General features: G+C 34.8%; 1 protein-coding gene across 3 annotated transcripts in view; it reads right to left on the bottom strand.

The window, feature by feature from the left end:
- Nucleotides 1-26,590, bottom strand: part of CTNNA3 (catenin alpha 3) — a 1,784,170-nt gene that overhangs the window by 1,293,338 nt on the left and 464,242 nt on the right. For all 3 annotated transcript variants that reach the window (XM_078434311.2, XM_078434309.2, XM_078434310.2), the window contains one exon: nucleotides 17,039-17,302. In XM_078434311.2, the coding sequence (XP_078290437.1) occupies nucleotides 17,039-17,302 (264 nt within the window). The remainder of the gene's footprint in view (nucleotides 1-17,038; nucleotides 17,303-26,590) is intronic.

The following is a 26,590-nucleotide window of genomic DNA, read 5'->3' as shown; positions in this document are numbered from 1 at the left end:
TGTTTTTATGTAAGTATCATACTGTTTTAATTACTTTAGCTCTATAATATCTTTTGGAATCACGAAGTATAATGTCTCTAGCTTTCTCCATATTGCTTTGGTTATTTGGTTTCTTTGTGGATCTATATGAATTTTATGATTGTTTTCTATTTATGTAAAGAATGCCATTGGGATTTTCATAGGGTTGGAACTGAACCCTGTAGATTACTTTGAGTAGTATAGACATTTTAACAATATTGAGTCTTCCAGTCCATAAAAATGAGATGTTTCACAATTTCTGTATCTTCTTTAATTTTCTTCATCAATGTTTTATTCTTTCTAAAGTGTAAGTCTTTTACCTCTTTGGTTAAGTTTATTCATAAGTATTTAATTTTTTTGTTGCTATTGTAAATGGGATTGTTTTCTTAAACTGTTTTCAGATAGCTCATTATTAGTGTATAGAAATACAACTGATTTTTGTATGTGATTTTGTATCCTGCAGGAATTTGTTTATTGTTTCTAACAGGGTTTTCTGTTGTTGTTGTTGTTGAATCTTTAGGGTTTTCTATACATATGATTATTTAATCTGCAAGCTGAGATAGTTTTACCTCTTCTTTTCCGATTTGGATGCCTTTACGTTTTTTCTTGTCTATTTGCTCTGGCTGGAACTACAAGTACTATCTTGAATGGAAGTAGTAACAACAGGCATCCTTTCTTTGTACTGGATCTTAGAGGAAAAGACTTAAGTTTTTCCTCATTGATTACAACGTTACACGTAAGCTTTCATATATGGCCTTTACATACGTAGACTTTATTGTTGAAAAAGTTCCTTCTGTACCTAATTTGTTGAGTGTTTTTATCATGAACGCATGATGAAATTTGTCAAATACTTTTTCTGTACCTATTAAGATGCTCATGCAGATTTTATCTTTCATTATGTTAATGTGACACATCACATTGATGATATGTGTATGCTATACCATCCTTTCATCCCAGAAATAAATCCCACTTGGTCATTATGTAAAATGCTTTTAAAGACTGTTGAATTCAGTTTACTAGTATTTACTTGAATATTGTGCATCTATGTTCATTAGGGATGTTGGCCTATACTTTTTTATGGTGTCTTTGTATTTGGTATTAGGATGATGCTGGCCTCATAAAATGAGCTTGCAAGTGTTCTGTCTTCCAAAAAAGTGTTCTATGTTTTGGAAAAGTTTAAGAATAGCTGGTATAATTTCTTCTTTGAATGTTTGATAGAATTCACCTGTGAAGCCATCTAGTCCTGGGCTTTTTTTAGTAAAGAGGTTCTTGATTACCGTTTCAACTTTGTTCTTTGTTATTAGTCTATTCATATTTTGTTTCTTCTTGACTCAATCTTGTCAGATTATAAGATTTTAAAAATTTACCCCTTTCTTCTAGGTTATCTAATTTGTTGACATATAATCGCTCATTGTTTCTTAGAATTCTTAGTACTTATGTGATATCAGTTGTAATGTTTCCTCTTTATGATTTTATTTCAGTTTTCTCCCTTAATCTAGCTGAATGCTTGTATATATTTATATTATTTGTCTTTTTTTAAAAAAAGTTCTTAGTTTCACTAATTTTTTTCTATGGTTCTTCTGATTCCTGTTTCATTTATTTATGCCCAGATCTTTGTTACGTCCTTTCTTCTGCTAATTTTGGGCATATTTTGCTCTTCTTTTCCGAGCTCCTTAAGGTGTAAAGGCAAATCCATTCTTTCTTTATCTTTTTTCTTAATGTAGGCATTTATCACTATAAGCTACCCTCTTAGCACAGCTTTTGCTGCATCCCATCATTTTTAATAAGCTGTATTTTCATTTTCATTTGCTACAAGATATTTTTAAATCTTTTGATTTCCTTTTTTACTCAATGGTTGTTCATAAGTATATTGTTTAGTTTTCACATATTTGTGAATTTTCCCCACTTTCCAGCTGTTAATGATTTCTAGTTTCATACCACTGAAGATGTAAAAGATGCTTCATATGATTTCAATCTTCTTATAGTTATTAAGACTTCTTTAGTTGGTTTAGGAGGAGTTAAGGTCATGGAGTAGTACTATGGGGACTCTGAGCTTGTCTCATCCCTGAAACAAAGCTAGATCAACCTCAAACAATTTTGAATACCTAGGAAACTGATCTGAGGATTAATGCAACAATCTGCATAATTTGAGTAAGAGATCTTGGCAAGTATGTAGTACAGAGAGGTGAACTGGGGGAGAGAAAAGCCATGGTGCCATGAGTGTAGGGAGCCATTTCATGGAGAGAGGACAGAGAGAGAAAGAGAAAGGAAAGAGAGTACAGTGCATTGGAGTTGTACAAGAAAAGCACTCCCACCCCCAAAAGTAGCTGGAGAGAAGAAAGAGTAAAAACACTTGCAGGGGATTGGACAAGAAATCTGTTCCCCAAAACCATTGATGGGGAAAAAAGGAGAGGGTTTCAATACCACCAGTTTTCTATAAACAGTGGAGCACAGAGTCTGAAGTTTTGGAACTCAGTGCCTGGTGGTGCACCTGAAAAGGAAGCAAGGTGAATCCCCAGGAGTGGGCAGCACGTGTGGCACAAGGAGAAGCAGTTCCCATTTGGAGTGCATTTGAGAGGTGATATGGCCTCTTCATGGGCAAAAGTCCGAGGAGGCCCCAAAGAGCTGCCACATTTACTGATATAGGAGCAAAGACACAGGCTGAGGGCAGTGTTGCTGTGTGTTGCGATTTACCATAAACTCTGAGCCTCTGTCACTGCACACTCATGTGAAAATTTTCTGAGACAAGCCAGTACCAACTTCAGCACAGTGAAATGCTCCCCTAGAGAATCACTATGGGTCCAAACTGTAGGCATCTCTGTAGTGTAAGGTTGTGAAACACAACCCAATCTGAGATAAAACTCTGGAGAGAGGTGCCACCTAGCAGGCAGATAGCTTGGACATAGATAGAGTGAAGATGGAAAGCAGATGGAAGCCTGAGACAAAGTAGGGGAGATTGTTGCTGCATCTGTGGCAGACTAGACACTCTGGAGACTAGAGAGTGAGGTGAAGCAATTTTCACTTCTAGCCCACCTGCACTGATTGACCCCAGTGAGCTAAGCAGCCTCACCCAGGGGAGAATGGAGTCTTTACACCAAGCCCCACTTACATGTGCCCTCCAAGCACATCCCCCAGAAGACCAGCACAAATCCCTTCCAACTGCTTAGTCTATGAACCATAGTGTGCTGCAAAGTTTCAGTTCTAGGGGAAACTGAATCTAGCTTCATTTAGGTTTCTTTTTCTTTGCTTGTTCATTTGTTTGTTTTTTCTTCTGTTTTTGTTTATGTTGTTTTTTTCTTTTCATTTTCTTTCTTAGATACAGAAAGAGCAACGTTTTATTCTATATTATTTTCTTTATTTTATAACCTTTTAAATTTTAACTTATTTTTTTAATTGTTTTTTCCTCTTTTCTATCAAGCTTCTCTTAACAAGTGGACCAAAACACAACTAGAATCTAGATTCCTTTATTTGATTTTGTTTTGTTTTTAACCGTTTTTATTTTCATTTTATTTTATTATTTTTTTCTTCCTCTAAAATGACAAGATGGAGGAATTCACCCCAAAAGAAAGAACAGGAAGAAATGATGACTGGGATTTAATCAACACAGTTTAAAGTAAAATGTCTAAAATAGACTTTAAAATCACAAAAGTAAGAATATTAGCAGGAGTTGAAAAAAAAAAACATGGAATACACCAGAGAAACCCTTTCTGCAGAGATGAAAGAAGCAAAATCTAGTCTGGCAGAAATTTAAAATTCTATAACCAAGATTCAATCTCAAATTGATGCCATGATGGTGACAATGGATGAAAAAGAGCAGCAAATCAGTGATATAAATGATAAAATTATGGAAAACAATGAAGCTAAAAAAAGAGGAAAACAAAGGCACAAGATCATGATACAAGACTTTGAGAACTCAACAATTTATTAAAGAGGACTAACATTCATATTATAGGAGTCCCAGAGGATGAAGAGAGAGGAAAAAGGGGCAGAAGGTTTCCGTGAGCAAATTATAGCTGAAAATGTCCTTAATCTGGGGAAGGACACAGACATCAAAATCCAAAAGCACAGAGAACTCCTATCAGATTCAATAAAAACCAACTTTCAAAGGCATATCATAGTCAAATTTACAAAACACACAGACAGGGAAAGAATCATGAAAGCAGCAAGGGGAAAAAAAGGCCTCCACCTACAAGGGAAGATAGATGAGGTTCATAGTAGATCTGTGCACAGAAACTGGGCAGCCCATAAAGGAGTGGCAAGATACATTTGTCATGCTGAGTGGGAAAAATATGTGCCAAGAATCCTTTAACCAGCCAAGGCTGTCATTCAGAAAAGAAGGAGAGATAGTTCCCCTTTTTTGTAGAAAAAATAAATAAATAAAAACAAGAAACCAAAAAAGAACCAAAAACAACCAAGACTAGAAAGACCCAGAGAGCATCACCAGAAACACCAACTCTATAGACAAGACGATGACACTAAATTCATATCTTTTAATATTCACTCTGAATGTAAATGGAGTAAATGCTGCAATCAATGGACATAGGGTATCAGAATGGATTAAAAAAAACAAGATCCATCTGTATGCTGCCTACAAGACATTAAGTTTAGACATAATGACACTTGCAGATTGAAAGTGAGGGGATGGAGAACTACGTATCATGCTAATGGGTATCAAAAGAAAGCCAGAGGAGCCATACTTATATCAGACAAACTAGATTGGAAAGACTGTAATAGATGAAGAAGAGCACTGTATCATAATTAAGGGTTGTAGCCACCAAGATCTAACAATTGTAAATATTTATGCCCCCAACGTGAAAGCACAAATATATAAATCAATTAATCACAAACATAAACTCATTGATAATAATACCACATTAGTAAGGGACTTTAACACCCCACTTATAACAATGGACAGATCATCTAAGCAGAAAATCAACATGTAAACAATAGCTTTGAATGACACAGTGGACTGGATGGACTTAATAGATATATTCAGAACATTTCATCCTAAAGCAGGAGAATACATACTCTTCTGGAGTGCACATAAAACATTCTCTTGCATAGATCAAACACTGGCTCACAAATCAGCCCTTGACAAATTCAAAAAGATCAAGACCATACCATGCATATTTCCAGACCACAACACTATGAACCTTGAAATCAAACACAAGAAAAAAGTTAGAAACACCACAAATACTTGGAGGTTAAAGAACATCCTAGTAAAGAATGAATGAGTTAGCCAGGAAATTAAAGAGGAAATAGAAAAGTACAGGGAAGCCAATAAAAATGAAAACATGACAGTCCTAAACCTTTGGGACACAGTAAAGGCAGTCATAAGAAGGAAGTATATAGCAATCAAGGCCTTCCTAAAGAAGGAAAAAATGTCTCAAATATACAACCTATACTTATACCTAAAGGAGTTGGAAAAAAAACAGCAAATGAAGCCCCAAAACAGCAGAAGAAGGGAAATAATAAAGATTAGAGAAGAAATCAATGATCTAAAAAAAAAAAAAAAAAAACAGTAGAATAGATCAATGAAACTAGGAGCTGGCTCTTTTAAAGAATTAACAAAATTGATAAACCTATAGACAGATTTATCAAAAAGAAAAAGAAAAAAACCCAAATAGGTGAAATCATGAATGAAAGAGATCACAACCAAACCAAAGAAATACAAACAATAATAAGAGAATATTATGAGCAATTATATGTCAACAAATTGGGCAATTTGGAAGAAATGGATAAATTACAAGGAACACACAAACTACCAAAACTGAAACAGGAAGAAATAAAAAACTTGAACAGACCCATAACCAGTAAAGAAATTGAAACAGTAAAAATCTCCCAAAAAGTAAGGGTGTATGTATGGACAGAAAAAGCATTTGACAAATACAGAGCATCCTTTCTTGATAAAAACACTCAAGAAAGGAGGGATAAAAGGAACATACCTCAACATCATAAAGGCCATATACAAAAGACTCACAGATAATATCATCCTCAATGGGGAAAAACTGAGATCTTTCACCTAGGGTCAGGAACACAACAGGGAAGTCCACGCTCACCACTGATGATCAACATAGTACTGGAAGCCCTGGCCTCAAGAATCAGACAGCAAAAAGAAATGATATCCAAACTGGCAAAGAAGTCCAACTTTCACTCTTCACAGACAACATGATACTCTACGTGGAAAACCTGAAAGACTCCACAAAAAACTGCTCAAACTGATACATGAATTCAGCAAAGTTTCAAGACATAAAATCAACATACAGAAATCAGTTCCATTTCTATACACCAATAATGAAGCAGCAGAGTCATCAAGGAATTAATCCCCATATCAAGCTCTGTGCTGAATGTGGAGCTTCCTAGAGATTCTCTCTCTCTTTCTCTCTCTTCCCCTTCCGCTTGTGCATTCTTTCTCTCGTAAATAAGTAAACATTTAATAAAAAAGAAACAAAACAAAAAAATGAAAAAAGAGAGAAAGGCAAACAAAGAAACAGACTCTTAACTACAAAAAAACAAACTGATGGTTACCAGAGGGGAGGTGGATGGGAGGATGGGTTAAATAGGTGATGGGACTTAAAAAGGGCACTTGCTGTTGATGAGCATTAGGTGTTGTATGGAAACTGTTCAATTGCTATATTGTACACCTGAAACTAATATTAAACTGTATGTTAATTATTTTAAAAATAAAACAAATCATTTGCAAGAAAAAAATGCAGGAAAAAACAAACATGTGGAGGCCAAACAGCAATGGTAGCTACTAAATAACCTATGGGTCAGTGAAAAAATAAAAGAGGAAATCAAAAAATACATGGAGACAAATGGAAAGTAAAACACAATGATCTAAAACCTTTGGCACACAACAAAAGCAGTTCTAACAGGGAATTTTAGTGATACAAGCTTACCCTAGAAACAAGCAAAATCTCAAATAAAAAAACCTAACTTTACCTCTAAAGGAACTAAAAAAAGACTAACAGAGCCCAAAGCTAGCAAAAGAAAGGAAATAATAAAGATTAGAATGGAAATAAGTGGACTACGGACTACAAAAACAACAGAAAGGATCAATAAAACCAAGAGTTGTTTCTTTGAAAAATAAATAAACCTTTAGTCAAACTCAACAAGAAGAGGGAGGAATCAAATAAAATTATAAATGAAGGAGGAGAAATAACAACTGATGTTACATATCTACAAAGAATTATAAGAGAATATTATGAAAAATTAAATGCTAACATATTGGACCACATAGAAGAAATGAATACATTCCTTGAAACATACAATCTTCCAAAACAAAATACAGAAAATAGAAACTTGAACAGATCAATTAATAGTAATGAAATTGAATCAATAATCAAAAGACTCCTAACAAACAAATATTCAGGACCAGATGCCTTCATAAGTGAACTCCATCAAATATTTAAATAAGAATCAATACCTATTCTACTCAAACTATTCCAAAATAGAGAAGAGGAAGAAAAACTTTAAATTCATTCTACAAAACCAGCTTTATCTTGACACCAAAACCAGACAAAGATACTACGAAAAAAGAAAACTACAAAAAAGATACTACAAAAAACAAAAAGACAGTACAAAAAAAAATCTTGATAAACATAGATGCAAAAATCCTCAACAAGATATTAATAAACTGGATTCAATAGCACATTAAAAAGATCATTTACCAGGACCACATGAGATTGATTCCAGGGATGCAAAGGTGGTTCAATATTCACAAATCAATTAATGTGATACATAATATTAACAAGAGGAACGATAAAAACCATACGATCATTTCAATAGATACAGAAAAGGCATTTGACAAAATACAACACCCATTTATGATAAAAATTGTCAACACAGTGGGTTTAGAAGAAACATACCTCAACATAATAGAGACCATAAATGAAAAACCCACAACTAATATCACACTCAATGGGAAAAAAGTGAAAACTTCCTCTAAGATCAGGAAAAAGACAAGGATGACCACTCTCACCACTTGTATCCATTAAAGTACTGGCAGTCCTAACCACATAAATAAGAAAAAGGAAATAATAAAAGACATCCAAATTGGCAAGGAAGAAGTAAAACTGGTATTATTTCAGATAACATGATACTATATATAGAAAACTCTAAAGACTCCATCAATAAACTATGAATTTAGTAAAGTTACAGGGTAAAAAAGTAATGTACAGAAATCTGTTGCATTTCTACATACTAACAACAAAGCAGCAGAAAAAGAAATTAAGAAAACAATCCCACTTACAAATGCACCAAAAAGAATAAAATACCTAAGACTAAATTTAACCAAGGTGAAAAAGAGCTATACTCTGAAAACTAGATGACATTAATGAAAGAAATTGAAGATGACACAAAAAAATGAAAACATATTCCATGTTCATGGGTTGCAAGAATTAATATTTTTAAAATGTATCTGCTACCCAAGCAATCTACAGATTCAGTTCAATCCCTATCAAAACACCAATAGCATCTTTCACAGATCCAGAACAAATATTTGTAGAGAACCGCAAAAGACCTCAAATAACCAAAGCAATCTTGAGAAAGAACAAAGCTGGAGGTATCACAATCCCAAATGTCAAAAATATACTACAGAGCTACACTAATAAAAACAGTATGGTACCAGCACAAAAATAGACACATAGACTATGAGAATGATATAAAGATCCCAGAAATGAATCCTAATCTATATGGCCAATTAATGTGACAAAGGAGGCAAGAATGTACAATGAGGTAGAAACAATCCCTTCAATAAATGGCGCTGGCAAAACTGAACAGCTACATGCAAAAGAATGACACTGGACCACTTTCTCATACCATACACAAACTCAAAATGTATTAAAGAATTAAATGGGATACTAAAACCATAAAACTTCTCAAAGAAAACATAAGCAGTAATCTCCTGGACATCACCCTTAACAACATATTTATGGATATGTCTCCTCAGGCAAGGGAAACAAAGGCAAATATCAACTATTGGGACTACACCAAAATAAAATGCTTTTTCACAGCAAAGTAAACCATCAACAAAACAAAAAGGCACCCTACTGGATGGCAGAACATATTTGCAAATGATATGTCTGATAAGGGGCTAACATCCAAAGTATATGAAAAACTTATACAACTCAACACCAAAAAAAATCCAATTAAAAACAGGCAGAGGACCTGAATAGACATTTTTCCAATGAAGACATAGGGATGACCAACTGAACACTTGAAAAGGTGCTCAACATCCCTAATTACCAGGGAAATGCAAATAAAAACCATAACGAGGTATTACCTCACACCAGTCACAATGGCTAGTATCACAAAGATAATAAACAACAAGTGTTGGGGTTCCTTGGTGGCTCAGTCAGTTAAGCATCCAACTCCTGATTTCGGCTTAGGTCATGATCTCACAGTTTGTGAGACCGAGTCCTGTGACCAGCCCTGTGCTGACAGCATGGAGCTAGCTTGGGATCCTGTCTCCTTCTCTCTCTGCCCCTTTCCCGCTCATGCTCTCTCTCTCTCTCTCAAAATAAATAAATAAACTTTAAAAAAAAAAAAAAAAAACTGTTGGCAAGAACACAGAGAAAAAAGAGTCCTCCATGCCCTGTTGGTAGAAAAATAAATTGATGCAACCATTGTGGAAAACAATATGGAGTTTCCTCAAAAATTAAAATTATAGCTACCATACAGCCCAGTAATTTCACTACTGGGTATTTACCCTCAAAAAAATAAAAACACTAATCCAAAAATATAAATGTACCCCTATATTTATTGCAGCATTATTTATAATAGCTAAGATATGGAAACAACCCAAGTGTCCATCAATAAATGAACAGATAAAGAAGGAGTGGTATATATCTACAATGAAATAGTACATAGCCATAAAAATGGATGAAATATTGCCATTTGCAACAACATAAATGGACTTAGAGGGTATTAAGCTAAGTGAAATGAGTCAAACAGGAAAGATAAATGCCACATGATTTCACTGTAATGTGGAATCTACAAAAGCAAACAAACAAGCAAAACAAAACAACCTATATTTTAAATACAGAGAACTAGTTGTTGCCAGAGGTGAGATGAGTGAGGGGATGAGCAAAATAGATGAAGAGGTCTAAGCGGTACAAACTTTTATTTATAAAACAATAAGTCATAGAGATAAAAAGTACAGCATAGGGAATATAGTCAATAATACTGTAGTAACATTGTATGGTGACAGTGACAACACTTATCATGATGAGCACTGAGTAATGTATAGAATCAATATGTTGTGCACCTGAAACTAATAGGATATTGTATGTCAAATATACTTCAACAATTAAAAACAAAAGCTTTGCTCTTCAAGGAGAAGCTGGGAAATGGAGGCTTCATCTCATTTATATGGTAATCTGCTTGAGGTGGAGTTTATGGTGAAAGTATATCTCAGCTTTTCCTACCTGTCTTGATGTGGGTATTTTCTCAATTGCTCAAAGTGCAGGAATCTCTCAACTAGTTTCTGGATTTCTCTCAGAGGTAACTGATACATGTGTAGTTGTTTATTCAGTGTGTTCACAGATAGAGGGAAAGTCAGGAGCCTTCTATTCTGCCTTCTTGCTGAGAACAGAGCTCTCCCTTTTTAAAAAATATTCTTTTTGTTTTTGGTGTTCTTCGGCTTCACTACAGTATGTGTAAACGTGAATTTCTTTTTATACATGTTTCTTGAGAATTATTGGGATTCTTAGCTATGAAGGTTGGTATCTTTCATCAATCCTAGGAAATTCTTAGTATCATTTTTATACTTTCTCTCTTCTGGATCTTATATTAGAATATTTTAAAACTGTCACACATCCTCCATGTATCTTAACTGCTTTTTAAAAAGTATTTTTATTTTTGTGTCTCCATGGTACATTATAAAGAACTTCAAATATATCTTTCAGATCATTAATTCTCTATCCAATCTCCTGTCTTGCCTAACCATTGAATTTTCACGATTATGTTTCTCATTTTAGACAGTTCTGCCTGGCCAATTTTGACAGTCTTTTGTTCCCTCACCATACTCCTCATACTTTAGTAAATAAATGAGTGAATAATGTATATTAAGTATACTACTTTATATTCACTATCATAATTTCAATATCTGCAGTGTCTTAAGTTCTAATTCTGCAGTTTGCTTTCTGCAAAGTCTCATTCATGTGTCTTGCTTATTTGTGTATCTTGTGACAATTCACTTTCCTTAGACCTTTATGAAAATTTTTTGTGGACTATGTATAAAGTACACAGAGAACTTGAGTTTACTTCTGGCAAGTACGTGGAGGTATTGCCAAGACAGGACAATTTAAATTAAATTTTCAGCTTGGGTTTTAGAGGCTATACAGACAATATGAATTCTGACCCAAAATCCAGATAAGGACAGACTTACGGTTAAAAACTTTCCAAGGTATTTTATAGTATTTTTTCTGAGCTACCCAGAGTCAAAGTTAAGCCAGTCACGTCTTCCTACTATCTCCTACTGTATGAGCTCATGTTTTTCTTATTCATCTAAAAAGGTAGTGAAATTTAAGGATTCTCTGCTTCACGCAAGGGACTCATGTGACTTTCCAGATGGCAAGATAAAGGCTTTGTCTTTTGTCCTCAGTTCATGGTCTTTCAAAATCCAAGCTACAGGCCATAATGGAAAAGAAATCCTCAGTATCAGCACAGTGCTATTGCTGGTTTGCTAGTCTGGATGTCTGCTTTTTGTATCTGGCGTGCCTCAATGAATTTCCCCAATTTACCTATCAGATTACCCATGTATTTAAAAATATTTTATCTATCACTTTTAGTTCTTTCAGTTTATATTTCTAGAAACTAAACTTAAAAAAAAATAAAATAAAATCATATCAAAGGGCTTCTAGACACCAGTGATGCCCATTTTTCTTTAGTTCCTAAATGCTAATCTGATTGCCAGAGGCTGTTTTCTCACTCAGGTAAACACATTCTTCAAAATTAATTACTCTTGGTAAAAGGCAGCAGGCAAGTGCCTCTTGGCAGTGGCAGGGAACCTAAACTAAAGCTAGATAATAGCCTAAATAGCTACTAAAAGTATATAACTTTTTCTCTTATCACAGAAAAAAAATCTAAGCAGCCTATCACTTAGATATATTTCTGGTAGTTACCCTCACTAAATCCATGTCCCAGTTAAAAATTAAGTACAGCAACATACTCCAAGTACATATGCTATCATTTGGAGAAAGAAGAGGAAAAAAAAGGAGTAAGGAAAACATGTTCTTCCCTGCAAATCACAAAATGACATACAGCATTCCTATATGCTTTCTTTCCTTCCTTCCCTCCTTTCTTCCTTCCTACTTTCAGTTCAGTGATATTCACTTAGCACTTACTATGTATAGGACATTGTTCTAGGTGTTGGGAATACAACAGTGAATAAAGAAATATATGAATGATGATATAGGAATGAATATATTAAAAATAAGAAAATAAATATGACAGTTGTTTGAAATTGAGAAAATACTACAAAACTCTTTTGTTATTATCATCTTTAACACAAGAAGTTCTGGATAATTCTTACAGCCATGATTACAACCACCACTTTTTCCCACTGCATAAGAGAAAATATGTCTTGGGGCACCTGAGTGGCTCAGTTGGTTAAGGGTCTGGCTCTTGATACCTGCTCAGGTCATGATCTCACGGTTTGTGAGTTCAAGCCCCACGTGGGACTATTTGCTAATAGCACAGATTATACTTGGAATTCTCTCTCCATCTCTCTCTGCCCTGACCCCACTTGTGCGCTTTCTCTCTCTCAAAAGAAATAAATAAGCTTAAAAATATATATTAAAAAGTTTTTTTACTTAATTTTTTTTTAATTTTTAAAAAGAGAAAATACGTCTTAATGGACTTGGAGTTGCAAAGCAATTTTCACTGGCAAAGTTTCTCATTTAAAGGTATTTTTAAAATTCTGTCAATCTATAATTTGACACTTTTCAACTCCTATTCAGTCACAAATGCAAAAAGAACGGTCTTATAATTCACATCAGGCTCTCCAATATATTAATCAGTTTAGCCTGTACAGTGTTCTAATTCAACTTCTATTTTCTCCTCTAGCAACAAATCTCAGGTTTAATATCTACAACCAGCCATGAACCAGAATGAAAGATTTAACAAAGCTTCAGCATCGTAGTTGTTGAATAAGCACTCTGATACATTTCCACACTATAAACATTTAATGAGACTTACTCCCAACAGAGTATTTACTACATCAGTTTATTTCATAGTATTATATTTGCAGAAGCAAGATAGAGCAAAGGTTATTTTGGATCTTTTACCAATACAGCTTCGTGTAAATGAAGAAAAATGCAACCATTTAATTTACAAAACCATTTTAGAAAGCTAAATGCTCAATAAATTCTGGTTCAGAGAGACTCTGCAGCTATTTGTAACAGACATATAATAGATATAGATATAGATATAGATATAGATATAGATATAGATATATGCAAACTCAGGCATTTTGTACTGGTTTGTACATCCCTAGCTGTAACTGGGACTGATTTCAAAGGTTGTTAAGACAGCATTAGGATTTCTGGGAAATATCTTTCTCCTGACTCATTCAGAAATGAGTCCACCACTCATCTTGAGAAAGGGAACACTCCATCACTATACCTATTCCCACTCCCATCAAAGTTACACCCCCCCCCCACACACACACACTTTCTCCTTCTAATTATTGCCATATATTATCTGTAGCAGCCACTTTCACACTTTGAACTAAATAGAAAAAGGAGAAGTCACAAAAGAAAGAACAATTTGGAAATATTCCATCTTCTTCTATAATCCTAAGAATATAGAGTAAGTATCCAGGATAAACTGGGTATCTTATCCCCTGACATAATTCTGTTTTTAGTTCTGTGAAAAATATGATATATAGTCCTATCAGTCCACTTTAGGTCACCATACCAGCTACGCTCCAAATACAGAGTAGTTCTATTTAAATTACTCAGGCACAAAGTCCTTTTCACTAAAAAAGTATTCCATCTTTTGGACTTGGTTACATTTATAATTTCTCTGATGGTTCGTACAGATTAAGAATCTTAGCATAAATTAAGTATGTTAAGTTGCATCTGTGAGAATTCAATACAGCACGGAACTTAAATACCTTCTGGAATCAGAAAGACTAGATCACATTCTAGACACTACCACTCACTAGCCTTCTGATTTGAGCGAGTTATATAACTTCCTTAAGTCTCAGTTTTATTTTCTGTAAAACAAAAATTAAGGATTTATCTTATAGTGACACTGTAATAATTAAGTAATACATTTATGTTAACTGTTTAGCTATGAAATAATGTTACATATTAATGTATGGGGGACCTAACATTCTGCAGCATCACTGGTATAAAATTAGTAAGAAAAACAATCTTTCCCTTGAAAACAAGGAGTTTTCAATCTTACTATGAAGAGAACACATGCATCTAATAGACAAGTTTATTAACAATTAGATGGAAAACAATTAGATGATGGGTACTGTTAAAGAGTCACCACTAATTTTCTATTTTACTTAGTTTCTAGAATTTTCACATAGATGCTAATTATTATGAACTTAATAATAAATTTTTGCATGGATGCCAATAATGAGGAATTTAATAATGTCAGATTAGAAATGAAGACATCTGTTTAAAGACAAGTAACTAAAGGAAAAGAATAAAGGTTACTCTAAATTTAAATAAATTATATTTTCATAAGTTTGTCATGAAAGAAATAATGTTAAGAACAATAATAGGAATTATATGTATTTAGTTTATATTTTAAATTACCAGTAAGACTTTAGTAATTTTAATTGCATTGATTTCATTGTGGAAAATTTTGCCTTCAAATAGTCATCTCCACTAATGATAATGAGAGCTAATATTTAGTGAGCACTTATTATGTACCTGTCACTCCTCTAAGCATTTTACATGTATTGTTGATTCACTGATTCTGACAAAACTACGATGTAGGCCCTATTGTTAATCCACTTTAGAGATGAGAAAACTGAGAATTAAGTAACTTTCCAAAGTTCATGGAACGCTTAGGTGGCTCAGTCAGTTAAGCATCCGACTTTGGCTCAGGTCATGACCTCACATATTGTGGGTAGGAGCTCCGAGTCCGGCTCTGTGCTGACAGCTCAGAGCCTGGATCCTGCTTCTGACTCTGTCTCCCTCTCTCTCTGCCCCTCCCCCATTTTCAGTCTGCCTCTCTCTCCCTCTCTCTCTCTCTCTCTCTCAAAAATAACTAAACATTTAAAAAAAATTTTTTTTTAAGTATCTTTCCTAAGGTCACATGGGCAACAAGTCCACAGCTGAGAGAGAGGCCCTGGCATTCGGGTTCTAAAACTGTTATTTTTAGGCACTACACTATGTTGCTTCTCATCAAGCAACTGTGTCTGACTTGCATAGTTAATGATCTTTGACATCACACTCGAATGTCTGATAAATATCTCAAGCTAAACCTGTTGAAAACTGAGTTTCTGATCTTCCTCTCAAAACTGGCTTCACCCAGTGTTCCTCATCATGGTTGATGAAAACTTCATCTATCAAGCTGCTAAAGAAGAAAAAAAAAAAAAAAAAAAAAACAAAGACACAAAACCTTAAGATTATTTGTGGTAGACAGAAAGGTGTACTGTTCACATCTCTCTTCTGTGTGGGACTTATTGCTGAGTTGTGGGCTGTTGGGAGTAAGGCCAGCAGATGGCCCCCAGCTGTCAGTTCCCACAGGGTCTGCCTGCTCCCTCTTCCCTGTGCCTGGATGTCATACCCTTCCCAAGGCAGGGTGACCTGCACCTATCACCTGATGGAGGCAAAAAAAAAAAAAAAAGCCTGGCTATGTCTGCCTGAGAAGGTACACTAAAGGGTAACCCTTCCTCTCGAGCTCTCTACTGATTGGTCTACACTTTGTGGGTCTGGCCCACAGGTAGAATTCTTCCTCTGCTCAATTTGCTCCCTCCCTCTTCCCTTCACACATGTTAATTCCTAAAAACACCTGTATCCCAAACTCTGTTCAGTGTGTGCATTGAGAAGATCCAGCCTGAAAGATCAGCCATAGCTCCTCCCTTTCTCTCACATCCCACACTAGTTCTGTCAAATCTAGTTGGCTTCATTTACAAAATTTAGCTTTAATAATCACTGAGGCCACCTTGGTCCAAACTAAACTGTGAGGTGGAGTGAGTTGGTGTACGTAAACATAAGGATGGAACCCGTATTTCTATAATAGTTTTCTGCCTGGTTTTTCAGCTTCTTCTTTGGTTCCCCCCTCAGTCTATGTTCTTCAGGTAGCCAGTGTAGTCCTTTTTAGATTCCAGTGTCATACCTCTGCTTAAAACCTTACAATGGCTCCCATTTAACTTGAAGTAAAAGCCAGAACCCCCAACAACCCACACAGTTCTCTATAACCTGGCCCCATTGGATCTTCTCAGTTCAGCTCTGACTCATCCCCTTACTTTCCACTTAGGCACCCTGATGTCTGTGCTGTCCTTAAACAATGGGGATATGCTTTTAAACCTTAGTTTTAGGTATCCATCTGCCGAATTATCTAATCTCCTTCAAGCCTTCAAGTCATCTCACTTTCTCAATGTAACATTCTATTTACTTATCCACAATGTTCATTGTTTTTGTTTTTTGCCTATATTTATCTGTTAAAACGTAAGCTTCATGAGGGGAGTGCTCTATTATATCCCAAGCACAAAGAAAGTGCCAGTAATAAGTATTTGTGGAATGAGTAAATCCTACATTTCATAAATTGATCCATGTAAACTAAAATCATCATTTCAATATAATCAACAATCTCACTTTAAATTCATTGACTTCCTTGGAAGAAATATAAAGGAATCAGAAGTCTACAGATAGAATATTTTCCTGCCAATCAATTCATTGGAAGATCCAAGGCAATGATAGAGACTGATTAAGTAACTGGATTTTTATTTACTCATAGTCTAAACTCCAACACAGGTCTGAAAACCCATCTGTTTATTTTCATATTGGGGTACATCAAATCACATTTTACCTTTCTCTCCACTTACCTCAAGCTCATCAAGGGCACTTCCCAGGGTGACTGCCTTAGATTCCGGTGGGGCAATCGTATTCTGGATGCCTTGTGAAGCATTTGAAATTACATTGAGGGCATTGTGAATTTCTTCACAAACTGTGTCCTTGCTGGCTTTAAGGGAAGCAACATCAGAATGTTCCAAACAAGCTGAACAAATTGAATGCAAGAGCGGGGAGTTCTCCTTCAGTGAGGCCCGGGCCCCTGCGATTTCATCCCTCTGATTTGGAGATTTTAAGTCCTAAAGAAACACATACGAAGTTTCTTTACAATGGGTTATAAAAGAAATATTTATATAAAAATGTTCCATTTATCTGTCAATATAAATGAAAAGATAATAGATGCTAAGAAGTCAGGTATAAGTTAAAATCCAGAGCATCAATTATTTCTACACTCCTTCAGATTCTGTTAAAAATTCTACAATAGGAAAACTGAGCCAATTAGCAAATAAAGGTCACAAATGGTGCAGATGTATAATAACTAAGCAGATCTTACATTTGTCAGTCATATCTTGCTTATAGGTCAGAAAAATACTCTGGCATTCACATTATTAAGTGCATTATAAGAGAGCCTGAATTACAAGGATGTGGATTACCTATTTCCATAGATGCTTATGATTGCATTTAACCTTTTCATTAAAACTAAACTGATTCAGTTAAGAATATTAAATTGAACCTCCTACCATTCAGCTATTTTTCATTCTTTTTCAGAAATACTTATAAATAATTTAATCCTTGATCTTTTTTCTTTGACATTTATTCAAAAAATAGTTACTGAGCACTTAGTATATGCTAGCCCTTGTGCTAGATGTCAAGTGTACACAGGTGAATAGTCCTACAAGGATCTTGTTCTCCTGAAGCTTATGTTCATGTTTGAGGGGGTGGGAGACAATCAACAAACAATAAGCAAGGTAAACAATTGCGCAAGACAATTTCAGGCAATGATAAATGCGATGAAGAAAATACAAAAGTGAAATGTCATAGAGACTTCTTTAGCTTGAGTGGTCAGAGAAGATATTTCTGAAAATGACATTTGAAGTAAATATAAATGAAAAGCATTCCAAACAGTGGGAAGACAGGGAAAAGAAAGTCCAATATAAGTGATGGCTGATCAAAACTAGTCAAAATACCATGAAAAAACCTGGCAAACACTACATTAGCCAAGTGATAAAGGTTAACATCATCAGTAATATCACATGAGTATCATGTACCCCTTGACATACTGTGACAAGAACAGCACTTCACCTCACTGGTATTCTCTCCCAAAGTCCACAACTCCAGCCTAATCATGAGAAAAACAATAAAGAAAACCAGATTGGGGAACGTCCTATATGGTACCTGAGCAATATTCCTCAAGACTGTTAAGGTCATGAAAAAGGATGGTACTGATAAACTGTCACAGACCAAAGTATACAGGGGAGACATGCATGACAACTAAATGCAATATGATACCCTGGATTGGATCCTGGAACAGAAAGAAGACATTCATGGAAAAATTTGTGAAGTTCAAATAAAACCTGTAGTTTAGGTGACAGTAATGCGTCAATGTTTGTTTGTTCATAAGTGGCAAATGTAAGATATTAACAACAGAGGAAACCAGGAGAAAGGCAGAGGATAATTCTCTGTACTATCTTTACAACTTTTCTGGAAATCTAAAATCATTAATATAAACTAAAAGTTCAGTTTTGTATGCCATGTTTATATATAGCAGCATTATCAACAATAGCCAAACTATGGAAAGAGCCCAAATGTTCATCGACTACTCAGCCATCAAAAAGAATGAAATCTTTCCATTTGCAATGACGTGGATGGAGCTAGATCGTATTATGCTAAGGGAAATAAATCAATCAGAGAATGACTAATACCATATGATTTCACTAATATGTGGAATTTAAGAAACAAAACAGGTGAAAATAGGGAAAGGCAAGGGGAAAAAGAGAAGAGAGGGAAACAAACCACAAGAGACTCTTAACTATAGAGAAAAACTGAGGGTTGATGGAGGGAGATGGGTGGGAGATGGGCTAGACTGGAGATGGGTAGTCAGGAGGGCACTTGTGATGAGCACTGGGTGTTGTATGTAAGTGACAAATCACTGAATTCTACTCCTGAAACCAATATTGCATGTATGTTAACTAACTAAAATTTAAATTAAAAAAATAAAATAAAATTTAAAAACTAACTAAATAAAAAATAACGTGCTTAGAATAAAGACCCAGCACCTAGTAAGTCTCAATATATGTTGGTCACTCTCACCATTACAGGTAGGGGACAAGAAGTTATTAGGGATAAATGACAGGATTGGGATTTGAACACAAAGTCTGTGTTCTGAACTAGGGAGCTTATGGCTCTTAACTTGGGACTAGTAGTTGCCCTGCCTTCCTCTTCTCTTCCAGGGCCAGCTTTTCTCTCAGCCTTAACTGACCTTAATATGAAAGTTAAGTATATGTATGTTGTATTCATCAAATAATATTTTGTTTGCTCTATCATTCATTAATAAAGTGAATGGAAAAACAAAAACATTCATTTTAAAGAAAACTAACTCAGGGGCGCCTGGGTGGCTCAGTTGGTTAAGGATCCAACTTCAGCTCAGGTCATGACCTCGTGATCAAGCCCCTCGAGTTCAACCTCAAGTTCAAGCCCCACTTTGGGCTCTGTGCTGACAGCTTGGAGCCTGGAGCCTGCTTCAGATTCTGTCTCCCTCTCTCTGCCTTTCCTTGTTCATGCTTGCGCTGTCTCTCTCTCTCTAAGAAAAACATTAAAAATTTTTTTAAAGAAAATTAATTCAAGAGACCTTAACAATAGCTTATGCATTCCATATACAATAACTTATATAATCTTTATAAAACCTCATGATAGATATTATCTCCCATTTTAAAGGTAAGAAGACCAAGAAAGACTAAGTTCCTGAGCCAAGTTACAGAGCTAGAATGTGGCTTTTCTTGTATTGTAACCCAAGGCAGCGTGACTGCTAAGCCATGATCCTAACAACTATGTCATACTCTTTCCTACACTGGAAGGATTTCCTTTATTCGTTACTATACAAGGACGAGGACTTATATAATGGCACAGTTTATAAAGTACTTCTAGATAGTATCTTATTGATCATCACAACACTCTTTGAGTCAGTAAGGCTGGTGTTATTAACCCCATTTTAACTAAATACGTATTTAGTGTAAAGAGATTAAGTGTAAAACACTGAGATCCAAACCAAAGTCTTCTGATTACAAATCCCATGCTTTTTTCACAAGACTCTGCTACCTCAGGATGATGTTGTCTGAGATTAATAAATGGCTGTGCTACTATATTTTTAGTTCCTTCCTTTCTGAAAATAAAGGCTGTCTGTGACTTCATAAAGGCTTTAGGGGAGATTAACTTCTTTACAAGATGTAGGGAGGACAGTTAGAAGTAGCTGTCAACTAACTCACTGTTCATACTCACTAATTACCCAACACAAGACACTGTGTAGTTTTCTCGGCTTGCTATGATTTCCCCCTTGTATTTCCGGTGTAGGTTCTAGTTCCAGCTCTGTCATTAGCACTGTGATCTGGGTAAGTCTTCTACTTTTTCAGTATCTGTTTTTCCATCTGTAAAAATGGAGTAATGATACTTCTGCCAACCCTCTTATGGGATTGAGTAACTAGCACATCAGAAATGGAATGTAGTTTTTTTTAAAAAAGAGAAATGGAATAGAGTTGAATAGCAGTAGAAAATTATGAAATGAGTACAGAATTATTCTTTTGAAAATATTCCAAAAATAATCTTCTCAATAAAACTTATTAAACCTGGGGTACTGGTTTTGTCCTGTGATGCTGTGAATGGTTTTCATATTTCCCACAATTTAATAACACTACTTACATTTATGTCAGTGTGACCTGGAGGATAAGTAATTTACTGTTTAGATAGAATGTGCACTCTTCAGAGGTATAACAATAAAAAGTATAAACATTCAGCAGGAGCTGAAGAAAATCCTCTGCATATTAGAGTATAATTAAAACTAACTACATAATTCCCTCTGAAGTGACCTATGCATTATACTGCTCTATTTAGAATGGCAAGATCGATATGTGGGTAGTTTCTGAAAGGTGAACATACATTACTACAAAGAAAGATAAAGTTCACAATATTATTTCTTTTACTCTGATGATGGCTATGTATAGCTCACTATTAACTGTGGTAACTTTAATGCTATAGGAACTTTGGAATTTAAAAAATTCTAATATATTTTGGATTTTGAGCCTATGCTTTATTAACTATGCCCAAGGCAATTAATTACCAAGTCCTTAATGAGCACTGATACCCCAAATACCAAGCCAATAAATCTGTGAAAAAGGACAGGTTCAGTGAACATAACAAAAATATTATATTATGGGAGCAAGTGGAGCTAAGAAAGGCACATTACAGAGTTTAAGTAAAGGAAATTGAGAAGGCAAGATCACTTCTCCTAAAGGACATCCCAAAGGATAAATTTAATATAGTCAACAGGCACACAGATAAAAGGAGGACTAATGAATGCCATCCTTCTAAATGAAAAGTTCTGGTGGTGATTGTGGTTGTTTTGTGTTAACTGATGACATCATGGGTTCAGAGGTTCATTAAGCTGTTCATTTATCCTAAAATTTCAAATCAGGTCAAAATAGGAATTAAATGGTAGGGTCAATTAGGGATTTCTCTGGACAGAGAAATATAAAGAATTCATCTTCCTAGGAATTGATACTTTTTTAATATCTTTTTTTAAATGCTCCAGAAGAAAAAGCTCACATGAGATTTCCAAGTTTAGGAGACATTAAATGCTTCCAGCTGATGCAGAAACACACAGATGGGATTAAAAAAGACCTTACAAGTCTGTGCAAGTGGGTAGAGAGGCAACATATGAGTTTTAACCCTGGCAAGAGAACAAAATATATTTAGGGATTTTAAAGATCACAAAGTATAAAAAATGGAGACTCTAAGCTATCAGTTAATTAATTCAACCATTCATTCAATAAATACTGTTGAGCCCTTCTATGTATCAGACAGTGCGCTGTTAAGAATACAAAGATAAAGAACTTCCAGATCAGAAGGGGAGACAAATTTATATGAGAGCTACAGAATTATTCATATAATAGAGGAAAGTCCCTTGGCTTGAGGGGATTGAAGAAAATTTATCAAAGGTAACTCTTAAACAGTGAGTAGAAGTTATCCTTGTGCAGAACAGAACAATAAGCAAAGAAAACAGCATGTGCAAAGGCCTGACAAGTGAGAGGGCAAGGAGCATGCAGGCCATGCAGGTGGCATGACAAGTACAGGAAACCTGAGCAGGAATGGTGATGAATCCAGCTAGAAAGGTGAGTGGCTGATACCTCACACGCCATGCGAAAGAACTGCAAGAGCAAGCAGCTCAGGTGTGTATTTTCAAAGATTACTCTAGCAGTGACCTTTTAGATGATTAGAGAAAATGTAATTGCAGTCAGGAAACTAAACAATAATCCAGGCAAGAGACAACGAGTGCCTGAACACTGAATACTATTTCTAGTCTGTAGTAGAATGGATCCAAAAATATTTAGAAGGTAAAAATGGTAAGATTTGTGATATTTATATGGGGAAGTAGAGAGGAGATATTTAGAAGTGTCTAGAAAAATTTACAGCAGTTGTATACACAGTGTGATGCATTTACCAAGATGGGGGAACACAGAATAAATAATATGTTTGGAAAATAGAGGTGAAGTACATTTCATCATCTGCCAAATATGAGATGCCAGAATAATATCCAAATGAAAATATACTATACATGGATCTAGAATTCTGAGAGTCTGGGCTAGAAAGAGAGACCTATGAATCACCAGATCATAATTGGGAGGTAAAGCCATGAGTGCAAAGGTTATAGGGTCTTTGCCCAGGATTAATGTTACAATAAGGAGAACCTGGGAGTGATCATAAATTGTTTCCTGAGAAAGTAAAGCTGGTAATTATATGTGCTAGCCCAAAAGGCCAAATATATATTGCAAATCACCAAGAAAGATATCAGAAAATAATGAAAGAGAAAGAAAGAAAGAAAGAAAGAAAGAAAGAAAGAAAGAAAGAAAGAAAGAAGGAAGGAAGGGAAGAAAGAAAAGGAAAAGAAGGGAGGGAGGGAGGGGAGGAGAGGAGAGGGAAGGGGAGAAAAGGAAAACAAGCAAAAACACAAAAACACATAAAGCTTAAAACCTGAATTACTGTGGATAATTATAGTCATCATACTTTAAGAAAAAAAATTACAGTAGCTTTTTAAAGCAATTTGAAAAGACAGAATGACTCCTGCACCAAGGTGTTAAAAATATGGGATCTGTTCACTTTGAAAAAAAAAGTTTATATTGGAAGACACATGATTTTAAAAAATCCAGAAATCATGAGTGAATTTGACAAGTTGTTAATGGAATTCTTTACTAAATCTAGAAACAATAGATGGAGGAAGTAGCTTTTTAGATTTGAGTGAAATAAATTAAAAATATATCTGTTCATATTGCTGTCTCCTCCACTTCATTATAATTCCCTTGAATGCAAGCATTATAGTTTACTTATTTTATATTCTCATTATCTATTAGTACATGGCACATATTATGAGCTTAACATATTCTTTGAAGAAACAAATGGACAAATGAGTGAGAAATAAATAATAGCAAGTTAAGGCCAGAAGGGTTAAGAAACTGTATATATAATTACTCCAAGAAATCAGTTTTGTGGCAAATATATATAATACAGAGAGTTTAAAGAAACTAGTGTATGACAATGTCACAGGAAGCTAAAGAATAAAATTAAAATACTTATCTTTACATTAAATTTTAGTGAAGCCATTGGTACAACTACTTTGAAAACTTTACCTATAAAACTGAGCATATATACACCTCATCACCCAGCTACTCCACTCCTAGGAGACAAAACACATATGCAAGTATATTCATATGTTCTTTAAAAGAAATGTGTAAAAGTGTTCATAGATGCACTCTTCTAAGTAGCCCCAAACTGGCAACAACTCAAGTAATGGGAATGAACAAAATACAACTACATGCAACATTATGAAATATGGAACAAAAAACATGAGACACAAAAGAGTACCTGTTATTTGATTCCATCTATATAAAATTCAAACTCAGGCTAAACTAATCTATGGTCTTAGAAATCAGAAATCTCAGCTTTGAAAGGTAATTAGAGATTGGAAAGGGCATAGGGATCCTTTCAGATTCTGTTAATTTTCTGTTTCTTGTTCTGGGTTCTGATTATATGGGTGTGTTTACCTTTGCAAAATTCATTGAGCTGTATGCTTACAACATATGCATATTTCTGTATGTATCTCATACTTCAATTAAAACATTTCTATAAAATCAAGCAAAACAGCAATATTAGTAAAGCCAAACAAATATTCAGTTTGTGACTTCTCTGAGCAAAGGACACTGGTATGAATAAGCTATGGTCTTGGCCTGGCATTGCATTTCCCACGATATTTGGGGAAGGATGAAAATACTGGATATGCATTTCATTGGCAAATATCTTCTACCCACTTTGAGGGCTTTTATTGAAAAAGAAAAAAAATCTAAAGCTTTAAAAAAATAAAAATAAGAAAAGAAACGTTCCATATCCTGGCCATTGGAAGGGCAAAGCCAAAGGATTTTCATAGCAATTGATTCCATGCACCTTTGAACTTTCATTTCAGAAGATCAGAGAACACTTCTTTAACTAAGTTACATCCCTGCCCAAGTGGAATAGCTCACCAGGCACTCTGCTCAACAAAGCGGAACTATATGCAAATTATCAAGTTTCTCTTCCAGGTGTTTAAATGAAGTTTCTGAAGCTGACAAAATCACTCTGGTAGGGGAGGGAAGGGTTATGAAGAACATTTTTTGTTATCTTAAGACTAAGATGTACAGCAGAAAAGCCCATGAATACTTTGCTATTTGGATTCCATTCTTGGTTGGCTTCTATCCCTAGTCTTCCCTCTGCCAAGATGCTGCCTGCTAACTGCTTCACCGGTCACTAGGCAGCTTCATGTTCTATCAGAAAACAAAATAGTGCAAACACCTGCTAATTTATATGTTTTTCTCCAACATAAATTAGGAAGTGGAATATTTAGCCTTAACTGAATTAAGGGATATAAAATGGAAAAAAAAAAGTGTAGACTACAGACATAATAAGAAAGTTTTGAGAAAAAAATGGATTAAGAAAATGCAAGATTTTACAATAAAAACATTATTAAGCAATAGAAAGAAACCATTACTGCTTTTCTAATCTTATTTCTCATTTTCCATTTCATATTAATAAGACAAATACACAAAAGGAAAAAATAAAAGAATTCTTCAAATTCAAATAGAAAACTGAGAAACCATGTAATAGTAGTATTAGGATATCTATCACGGTATGCATTCTGGGCCATTAATGCATATCTTGGGTAGAAAAAATATACAAAAGTGAATATTAATAACTCCAAAGATACCTCCTCCTAGGAAAACATTATTAATTAACTCTAATGCAGGCTACAGTGCCCATCAAGAAAATGTATATATAAAGTTCAGAAATGCACTATGTTTGTTTTCTATTTGAAACAAATATACTATATATTACATCACTATTTGCCTCAAATTTATATCCCAAAATAAATTTTTTCTGAAGCCATCTACTATATGATTAAAGTAAAAGAAGTAAACAGGAAAGAAGAAAAATAATGAGCTACTTAAACAAAATTAAGTTGTGCTTCATGCTTTCCTTCCATTTGTGTATATATTTCATCACTAATAAGATTCAAACATCTATAAGTCAGAAAAATTTTACTCTAAAATACAGATTTATTAAAATCTATGAGAGTTAAGTTAGATTTTAACACCTAGTCAAAGATCAAAAATTTCATTTTCCTTACAATTTCTTCCTATTTAAGCTTCCGTGACTAACTTGTGAGAAATAGACCATCATTTTCCAAACATTCTGGTGCATCTCAGAAAGCAAATACTGTAACTTAGTACAAATGGAATCCAAGCCCAGGGGTGTTGATCCAAATTTCTAATTAATAATCCCTTACATCCATGTAGTGGTTTATCCTGTTTAATATGTCTCCAGTCATCCTTTCATGAAGATTTCCATGAGGAGAAAAGTGTCATTATCCCTAAATGTTAAAAAAGAAAAAGGACATTGGTCCAAAGGCACATAAGATTCATAAAAAGTGGTGGTGATGATTGTTTTTATGAAAGCTATCATTTACTGGGGCACCTGGGAAGCTCAGTTGGTTAAGTGTCCAACTCTTGATTTGGGCTCAGGTCATGATCTCACAGTTCGTGGGTTCAAGCTCCACATTAGGCTGTGCGCTGACAGCACAGTCTTCTTGGGATTTTTCTCTCCCTCTCTCTCTTTGCCCCTCCCTGGCTTGCTCTCTCTCTCAAAAAATAAGTAAATAAACATAAAAAATTTTTGAAAAAGCTATCATTTACTAAACAGCTATAATGCTTCCTACACTCAAAAACTCTCTAGTCATTTTTCATTTAATATCCCAGCTATGAATAGGATCCAGAATTGGCTCCTGTATTAACACT

This window comes from Panthera onca, chromosome D2 (genome assembly GCF_046562875.1).
Source record: "Panthera onca isolate mPanOnc1 chromosome D2, mPanOnc1 haplotype 2, whole genome shotgun sequence".
In the NCBI taxonomy this organism is placed as follows: Eukaryota; Metazoa; Chordata; class Mammalia; order Carnivora; family Felidae; genus Panthera; species Panthera onca.
Note: the sequence above shows the minus strand (reverse complement) of the source record. Positions and strands in the feature narration are given on the sequence as shown.